Source organism: Anabrus simplex, chromosome 1 (assembly GCF_040414725.1).
Source record: "Anabrus simplex isolate iqAnaSimp1 chromosome 1, ASM4041472v1, whole genome shotgun sequence".
NCBI lineage: Eukaryota > Metazoa > Arthropoda > Insecta > Orthoptera > Tettigoniidae > Anabrus > Anabrus simplex.
The window spans coordinates 1745485793-1745496157 of record NC_090265.1 but is presented as its reverse complement, the minus strand read 5'-3'; the positions used below and the strand labels follow the sequence as shown (position 1 = coordinate 1745496157).

Below are 10365 nucleotides of genomic sequence, written 5' to 3'. Positions count from 1 at the left end.
TAATCATTGCCCCACAGGAGTGCGACAGTCTACGGCAGCGGGCACAATTCCTATTGTCGCCGCTAGATGGGGGCTTTATTCAATCTATGCCTGACGCTGTCGAATGACTGAAATAAACGATAGGAATGAGATTGACCGTCCAATTATTCACCTCTATAATTAGGTCAATTATGCACGGAAGTATGTCATTCGTATCGCCAGAAATCTCGCAAACTGGCCTACGCGCGACAATGATGCTGGTCACATTGTCAACAATTACAATGGCAGCAGATGTAATTTACCGCCAAATAGCGGTCTTGCATCTTGCTGTGGGGTCCAGAACATATATAATAATAATAATAATAATAATAATAATAATGTTCTGGACCGTCGTCAAATGTGCGGACCGTGCTGGAAACGGGTCCTGGGCGGGTAATGACTAAGAATGCAGTGCGGCCGCGGGTTCAGTACCGCCAAGGCACCCAAGACGACTCCACGCCGGATCTCCTGAAGGATTTGATCCGTATTAAAAATGCTTATATGAAAAGATGCAAAGATTTAGGAACCCAACTGACCGGGTGGAATACCTGGACCTAGCCCGGGAAGTACGAAATCGATTTCTGGAAAGATATATTGAAAAAAGGGAGGAAACTTGCCGTAATGTATTAGAAAACGAGTCAGATCGCGAATTTTGGGGAATTCTCTCAGAAAACGAGTCAGATCGAGAATTTCGGCGGATTTTATATAAAACAATAAGCATTTAATTATTAATTTCAGTATAATACCGTAGCGAAGCACGGGTATCTTGCTAGTGTGTTAATATCTTCGAAACAGTTTTAAATAGTTTTTTCACACCATTACTTTAAGTCATATTATGAATTGTGTGTATGCCTATTTTTCAATAACAGCTGAGGATGACACTATTATGTGTCGAAACTAGTCCTGTATAATTCTGTAAATGTTGTAGTTGAATAACAACATTAAATTTTGTAGTGAATAGGTGGAAATACCAAAACTTTATGTATTTGTAATTCTTAGTTCAATACAGAATAATGAAATTTCTCACGTTAAATTAGAAATAGTATGCGAATAAATATTTTTATGTTGTGGACGAATCATCCACGTTTCAATTGTTTCTTATGGGAAATAGTGCTTTGATATACGAGCGCTTTGGATTACAAGCATGTTGCTGGAACAAATTATGCTCGCAATCCAAGGTTCCACTGTAGTTTAAAGTTTAAATAGTAATGAAAAAAAAAAAAAGCACACGAAACATGTTGAATGTACAACTTATCACAACACAAGGCACTCAAAATGTATTCCATAAGCCCTGCATAAGCTCACAAGTAATACTGAATGTTCGCCTGAAAGCTAAGAACTGGCAACATTCCAATTGCAAGACTTTCATAAATAGTTTGTTCATTGTTTACAGCACAGCTTTGTTGGGATTAAAGTTACTTTGTGGGCAAATTGGGTGTCCCATTGTCGTCCTGGTGAAACTCTGTCATGGTAGGTAGTTTATGGCATTGCAATCAAGTGAATCATAAGGAAGCGGTTCTGTTTGGCAGAATAAATATGCGGCTATATTTGGCTCCGTGAGTAGAGAGGGCCTTATACCTGGCGCTAGCCCCCCCCACAGTGAGAGGTTTGTGGAGGATTTCCCTTTGTCGCAACTACTTACATGTCGAATAGCTCTCTTTCTGAACCTTTCTTCTATCTCTTCACTAATTGCGGACACGAGTCAGTTAGGCCTAGATCACATTTATGGCTTACTCAAAGCTCTTTGTGTATTTGGAGGTACGGATATAACAAATTTTCTGACTTTGAGGACGGTATTTTTAAGAGAAAAGTAAGGATATTTATTAAAATGCAAAAGTATTGTTTTCAAATATGGCGCGTTGGACAGGGCTGGTCTACATCATAGGTGAAGTTAGATAGTAAATATGATTTAAGACGCAGATGAAGAATACACCCACGGTACCCCCTGCCTGTCGGAAGAGGCAGCTAAAAAGGGCGACCAAGAGATGATTGTATTAGAACCATAAAACTACTTGTGATAGTACCACCGCCCAGGGAACTACTTGCGCGTAGTACCACTATGTTAGGTTCCAAAAAGGTTTGTGATTAATAGCAATAGGGTGCGTTGCTGGCTTTTACAGTACCTGTGATTAGTACCACTTTAGGAGCGACACCATGGTCCTGGCTTGCCTATGATTAGTACCCACTATATGAGGAACACCACGGGATAGTGCGAGTCCCTGTAGTTAGTACACGTATGTGATGAGCACCATAGGTTTGCGTTGCCTGTAAGTGGCGCCGCAATGTGCGAAACACTATAGGTTTGTATTACATATGCGAATTTCATTACCTGTGAGTAGTACCATAATGTGTAGAATACTACGAGTCTACACAATTTTGATCAGTACCGCAACATGATAAATACCATGGTTCTACTTTCCTAGTGATAAGTACCATTATGAGGGGCCGATGACTTGGATTTTGGACTCCTTTAGATTATAATCATCATCGATTCAGTATTGTGCTATAGAAGCAGTCCCTTGGTAAGTAATACTATTATTTTACGTCAGTTTCTGTGAATGTGAGGCATTGTGGGTTGGATCCACTGATTGTTTTAAATTCATATCCATCCATTCATTCTTCGTCCTCATGTTTTGAATTCTGGTCAGGGAGGATTTTGGACTTTTAATTTGTCATTACATTTCGTCTTATTTTGTGCCATTAGAGGCCGTGACCTAGATGTTAGGCACCTTTAAACAAGTATCATAATATTCATCATAAGGCAAATTTCAGATCAAGAACCAACTGGCCACAGTCATTCTTTAAAGCTTAAAACTCTTTGTAAACAAATTTTTCTTGAGTTGTTTTCACCAGAAAAATCCGTGCTATTGAATTTGATTCAGTAAATAAGAAATAAAGAGTAGGTAAATAAATACAGTAGATCAAAGTACTCTCCTAGAACACTATATTGAACAAATGTTACACATTCAACTAAGAATAGCATAACAATAAACAAATACACAAATTTCTAAGCATGTTAATTTGCAATTACAATGGAATACATCAATGTCTTAAATTATGCCTTAGCCTTACAAGCTGTGTTCACTGATGCATGCACATGGAAAGAAAAATATAAATGTGATGATGAACTATAGTTCAAATATAAATCCTTGTAAATCTTAATAGCCTGGTAGTTGATGTCACTGTCAATTACCTAATTGATCAGCAGGTTTTGGGAAAGAAGGGGAACTTAAACAAATATTGATATTATGAGTTGCATGCATCTGTTCGCATTTTTCTATGAGTATCTGTCACTTTTTTCATTGAATCCAGAAAATACTTCTACTTGGTTCAAGGTTTCTATACAGATGTAAATATTGCTTGCAAGTAGAAATACTTCCTTTTAGCTATTTCTGACCCCCAAATAAGATTAGATTTTAATGACTGATTGAAACTGTAAACTTGTTGCTATATGTACTGATCCCATTTATACTATGATTCCTTGACCAAGCTCTGTGTTGTAGTGAGATGATCCTCGCGCAGACACGTGTTGTTGGTAGTTTGCCATGTCAGGAAAGGGCATACCCTCACTATGTTTGGTGGCTGGCAGGCCTACTCATTATCTGATCAGCAACGTTCAGCTGGGTAAAATCTTGATGTGCAGGAACCAACATCCAGGAACCTTTCAACAAAACAACATAGGCGTATCTAACATCATGCATATTCTGGAGATACATGCATTAATGTAAATCAGAGACATATACAGTAGAACCTCGATAATTCAAAATCGTTTAATTCAAAATCCCGCCTAATTCGAAGAAGCTCTCGTTCCCGGAAACATGAGGTATGGTTTTGCATGTTATTTAAATTGTATAATTCGAAATACGGATAATTCGCAATTTGAAGAACAATCTCGGTCCATTACCGAAATTCAGACTTTTAATTCAAAACTGCCTTTACAATTTAAAACAATAGTATTTTACATAGTAATTTAAATTCAAAATTTATCCACATCATGCTAGAACGAGTCTTCCGGAATGTGCATGGGTAGCTTTCTGCACTTTCACTCACTTTGGTGTGCCTATAGTGTGCTATACTTGCTAAGTTTGACTGAAATCGTAATTCTTTTGTATTGAGCATTTTAAGGAACGCCACAGTGTCACGTAGCAGGCAGTGTACAGAGAAGGAGAATCGGCGAACACTAGCGATGCCGATAGTTGGTGAAAATTTGTGACTCGTAAATCAGTTCGTATGCACCAAACAATATTGTCAATGCCGATGAAACAGCATTGTTTTTCTTTATGCTGAGCCCAAACAGACTTATGTTTTAAAGGAGGGAAGTGCCAGCCGGGAAATCGTACCAGGGTGTGGGTCATTATACTGTGTTGCAATGCACACGGAAGAGAGTGACTTCCCCTCGTTATAAGAAAGTTCAATAAGCCACGATGTTTTAATGGCGTCGGACACTTTCCATGCAAGTAAAAGGCATCTAACATATGCAAACAAGAAATAAAGCATTTGCACAGGGGAGCCAGCATAATTTGTCCTCATCTTTCGTTGCAGGAGGTTATGTTTGCCAGTGATTTATCAAGTGCATTATTTGAATAATGTAAATGCACCTTGTTGGATACATTTCGGAAATGTATTTTTCCATAGCATTTGAAAGGCTTAAACTGTGAATCAAGGTGATTTTATGCATTAATAGGCCTTAGAATACTTTGTGATGCGGCAGGGTTTGGTATTTCTGAATTACGAGTTAGCGGTTAATTCAAAATCATGTCATTCGAAGTCCGAGTTTTGCATCTCAACGAATTCGAATTAACGAGGTTTTACTGTAATCACAATTTAGAAATATGTAACCCTACCATGTTTAATAGGGCCCTGTAAAAACTAGACCTTGGAGTTTTAGGTACTTAAAATATTATTTTAGGTGTCTAAAATAGGCTCTCAAATATATTAAAATAGGTTCCTAAAATATATTCTAGGCAAATTCTATTTTACGTATTTTTGTCAATTAAAACACATTGCGATTTTTCTAAATTCATAATAACTCTTTAGGGGAAACATAGTCCAACTCCATGGCTAAATGGTTAGCATGCTGGCCTTTGGTCCAGGTGGTCCCAGCTTCAATTCCTGGCTGGGTCGGTGATCTTAACCTTTATTGGTAATTCCGATCGCTCGGGGCGGGGGGGGGGGGGGAATTGGGTGTGTGTGCCGTCTTCAGCATTAGAATTCATCATAGGTAGAGCCTCATCCCCACAGACGCGCAGGTCACCTATACGGCGTCAACTCAAAAGACCTGCACCAGGCCCCTTCAGAGGCCACATGTTTTTATTTTAGGGGAAATATAAAACAAATTTAATTTACCTATTTGTTATAAATATCACAGAATATTGTTTTACAATCTGATGTGAAATGGGGAAAGTCCTGTAACTGCTGTTTAATTAAAGACAATTTGAAAGCTGTCACTTTCGGCATAATGCACACACAGAAGAAACTGACACACTGAAATATTCTCAGAGAATGAAATGAAGAGGTTTGTTTCCAGCAGGTCAATATACACTGTCTACTGCCTCGTGAGAGACAGACTACAGGCGCGTTTACTGCAGGAGGTTCTTAAAGACTTCTGGGGAGTGTGTTTACAGCTTCCTGCCTTTAAGATTTTGTTTAAAAAGTATTTCAAGAAAGTCTGTTGAATATACTGAAAACGAGTCGCATATAAATTAAAAGCATTTTAATTGATTAAGGGATAAAATTTAGGGATTATAGGAATGTAAGAAAATATAGGTTCTAACATCAATTTAGGTATTTTTAGACACTACAGGACCACCGTTTTTAACCTTATAAATACATGAAACATGTAAATACAACTTCATTTTCAGGAACAAAATAGGTTTTTGCCTAAAATCCAAGGTCTAGTAATAACCATAGAGCATGAAAATGTCTCATAGCAGGGCTGATGTCCTAGATTATTGCTTCTCAAACGTTTTGATGGAGCGATGCCCGTATGTTAAGGTATATTCAAACAGCCCCTGAAGTGTTTAAGTGTGGTTTGTAAAAGATTTGAATGAAGGTAGCATCACAAATCAGCTAGCTGAAATTAATAGATGTTTAACTGTTTATTTTGTAAAATTATTATGTGATATAGATTTAGATTCCAAAAGGGAACTTGAAATATTTGTCCTGAACGAGTGAATTCATAATTTCAATATAATTGGTCCATTATTGGAAATTATCAATTTTCCACCTATCGCATTCTAGCAGGCATCAATTTTTGTGAGAACAGACCAAGTCTCTCATAGTGCATTGGCACTGCCTGAGGCTCCAAGTAGCCTGTGCAATGTCCTCCACTACACGTACTAGTCATGTGTCTTGGCAGGTGTGCCAGCTACTACCTGATGAGCCCAAATTGCCACACTGGGATGAAATGCTGGTTCCAAGAATGAGTTAGTTCGAAAATTTATAATTTTCAATAACTAACTACAGTAATTATATTGGAATTATAAATGATTATATTTCAAACATTATGCAGAGTTTATAACAATCTTGAGTTAATGATGATCAGGCATGTACGGCCTTAAGGTGCAATGCATGCGGTGCACGCTTTCAGATAAAATAGGAGATGCATCATTTTAAAATTAAATTGCTTTGAGACTTAACACAGTGGATTTTACACTATTATTGATTTCACACATTTAATAATAGATCGGTCTAACAAACTACAAAGTGTGTTGAGAACAAACTCATTTTATTCCACAACTGGTTTGGGATATGTGTACCGCGCTGAGTTTGTGTGTGCTGGTTGGCACCTGCACTCAACTTCAATGTTGTTTGTAATGTGCAGTGGTGTGCGGTGAACATATTAGTTACCCCAGCTGCAAAAAGTAATTTGTAAATGGAAGCAATCGTAACCCCACTACACTCTCTAAAGTCAACATTACCATTTTATAAGGCTGCATTTTTCATGGAAAGGTCTTTCAAAAATATTTTCAACCACACACTCACACATATTTCCAAATTGATATTCACAACAGTGACGACACCATCATCATAACTTAATCTAGAGCAGATTTTAAACAATGTAATTACAGTAGTTACCTACAGTCATGGTTTTCACAAAAATACACTGGGATCAAGTATTTGTTTTAAACTTTAAAATCCTAACCTAAATTGAATGAGCAAAATTTAACTGGTGTATTACCATCGCTGAAGTTTTATAGTTTCACTTGCTTATTGATTATACTTGTATCAACAACAAACGAGGGAAAATATTCCTCACGACATATAACACATGTTTTATTCAGGAAGAATGCCACAGAACTCACAAAACTTTCACCTATAAACCAAGAGGAACACTACAAAAATTCACTAAATACCACCATCACAAACAACCAAATACAAAAATCTTCTATTTCGCGCTTAGGCTTGTGTTCATGCTGGGCAACTTAAATATTTTTCTGCAGCTATCGGAAAACATACTCTACACGTGCCATCAATGAATTGCTCAAATAAACTTTATAAATGCCAAAATCCAAAAATAAAATATATTCTGCTATATTACAATTGGTTTCATAAACTGGCTCAATTTTTATTAGCAAGTCGATGTGCAAGTGGCTATACTGTTAACATATTGATATTTTTCTTGTAGTCTCCAGTGTGTGGTGCTGAACAGTTTGAGTGTTAAGAATTAAAACTAACATACCTTTCCCAAGCTAGCTGTCCTGTCGCCATAAAGTGCTGTCGGGGGGAGGGCGCACAACCCCGCCCTGCTCCCAGTATGAGGAAGCTGCAAGTTCGTGCGTCAACCAAGCGACTTAAATTTTGTTGGGGTAGCTCTTTCACACCGGCAAGGAAACCCAGCTCGCTGGAGAAGCTGAACTGCAGTAGTGTGAGTGGATTTTCGAAACAGCTGTACTTGGCTTGGCTTAGATGTTCGCAGTTCTTTAAACTTTATAAAAAGCGTTCTGAGGAATAATAAAAAAATGTTAATACAAAGTTATTTACTCCAGAAGCGCTGGGGTAGATGGGGTTCAGTGCACGCCACTGGTAATGGGAGTGGTGGGGAGAGAGCCAGGAGCGAGTGGCGGGGATGCCGAGAAATACCGCTGCCTTCTTTACAACTTCGGTCCCGCAATAATGTACAATCTTCCCCCTGCTTTGTTTAACTGGTCAGCAGCGGTATCAAGCTAACTGTGGTGATTTTAATGTTTTGTCGGTCTGTTTATATGCATTTTGACAACAATGTGGAGTATCATAAATGTTTAAGATCAATCCTTATAGAATGCATGGTTAATGAAATAACATGGTGTAGGTGATAAATAATGAATGGTGAAACTTGATGTGACAATACAATACAAAATAATATTAAATTAATAATTATTGATGACCAGGAATGCTTGTAACTGAGTTGAACAGTTGCAGTGTATCCATATACACTGTGTGAATTAATTAATAATCAAATTATAGCAAAATGATTGAAAATCTAAATTTTCTAAAGGCTATTAGCAGCACCTCGTTATCAGGGTTAGGATATGCCTCTGATGATGATGAATGATACCATTTTTATAACAAAATTAATGTTTAAATGTTTTATTCACACACTGATGCAAAAGAGTTTCCCAAGAATTTGTAGCCCAAGCTGATTCCTGACCTTTGAACATATTGAAGCCATTACTGAATACCGTAGTCTGCCTCACATAATCAGGTAGTTGAGAACTGAAGAAGCATTTTAACTGCCATGCTGCTGAGCAATAAAATGAAATTAATTTCATATTCAGATCATGTCATTCCCCAAGTACTGTGGATAATTGGAGCTTTACAGTACCATAACATCAAAAGGTTCTAAGAGAATATTTCTAGTTTTTATTAGTGTAAAATCTGGAACTTGGAATTCCCATAAAAGCATTTCAAGAGTTTTCACAGCTCCCTCTTTATTGTACTGATGACCCCCGGGGGTTTTAACCCTCTAGTTAAGAAGTGCTGTTCTAGATGTTCAACCCCTTGAAAACAATTATCATCATCATCATCATCATCATCATCATCATCAATCTCCTAGGAGAGACAAACTGGTTTCATTGTAAAGTGTGAAAATTTAGGATAACAAAAATGTGCTCTCTCACCTATTTCACGTCTTTTGTCTTCACACTCTGAAGTCTCCTCTGAGCCAGCGTTTGGCATCTTGTGAATCGTTGCCAAATGTCTTCCCAAATCTAAGGATCTGCCCAGGAACATGTCCTAGATAGCCAGGAAGGAGTCCCATATGCTTGGGATAGATCTCTGTTGCTTGAATCTGGAGAGGTGGGTCTGGTCGTATGATCGATACTGGTGCCCATTCAGTGCTCATACGCATGCGATAGTTGTTAGTGAAATCACATAGAGCTGAATTAGTGTATGGCTGGTTTGATTCACCAAACCGACTAAAGCCAAATGGTACATGACCGCCAAAACCTAGGTAGAGAAAGGAACGGATTAAAGTATACACAGTTTAAATATAAATATATGAATGGGAAATAAGCGGAGAGCAGTGACTTACCATGTATTATTATTAGCGTATGGCAAGGAAGTGATATACATAATAAAAAATATACATACAATAACAAAGAGGAACATTGATTCACTTCAGGCATTAGTATTATCTATTATCATATCTCAATGTCCAACATTTGAATCCACTGTAGAGTGCTTCCATTGTTGGTGATAGGAAGTCTTTCAGTCTACCTAGATAAGCCTGTAGTTGACACTCGCTTACAATGTGGAGAATGGTCTGGTGAGGGGCTCCACAATCACATTCTGGAAATGGTACAAAGTTCCGCTTGTAGAGAGATTCCCTGCACCTTCCATGACCTGTCCTGAACATTGCTCATGTCCACAGGATTTACCTATTCATTACACTGCATGTATCCCCCAGGTGGTGCTAAGCCAACAACAGCAGTAGGCAACCAGTCTATCCTAGGATCTCCTGGCTATCAAATTATGTCAAAGACTTACCACATAAGCATATGCGGATAGAGTAACATAAAAGAAACACATTGTTCCAAAATTTTCAGCAGCAGCCTTCATCAGAGAAGGATAGAATGAGATGGAAGAGGTCATTGTAAACAAGTAGGCAGTGTTGTGAGGTATAGGTGGGGGGGGGGGGGGAGATGGGTAAGACTAGAGAATTAAAATAGGGGGTGTTTATCTTAAGGTAATGCCAGGTGCTCTCCTATACCTGAGCACCAGTTGTTTAACTACAGAATCTCGAATGGCAATCTCTAAGTTTGAGGTAAATGTGAATAGGGACAGGAAGATCCAAGTTGTGGGTTTTACAGGTACTGCAGTTGCTGCTTATTAATTTGGCTAGTGTTGGCAGTTAAGCAAAAACGTAGA

The 10365-nt window shown here is 38.1% G+C and overlaps 1 protein-coding gene across 1 annotated transcript in view; it reads right to left on the bottom strand.

The window, feature by feature from the left end:
• Nucleotides 1-2945: 2945 nt before the first annotated feature.
• Nucleotides 2946-10365, bottom strand: part of LOC136864331 (CIMIP2 protein CG18335) — a 100016-nt gene continuing 92596 nt past the window's right edge. The window contains exons 6-7 of the mRNA XM_067141174.2: nucleotides 9117-9444; nucleotides 2946-3679 (exon numbers count right to left, since the gene is read on the bottom strand). Coding sequence (XP_066997275.1) covers nucleotides 9137-9444 — 308 coding nt within the window. The 3' untranslated portion in view covers nucleotides 2946-3679; nucleotides 9117-9136. The remainder of the gene's footprint in view (nucleotides 3680-9116; nucleotides 9445-10365) is intronic.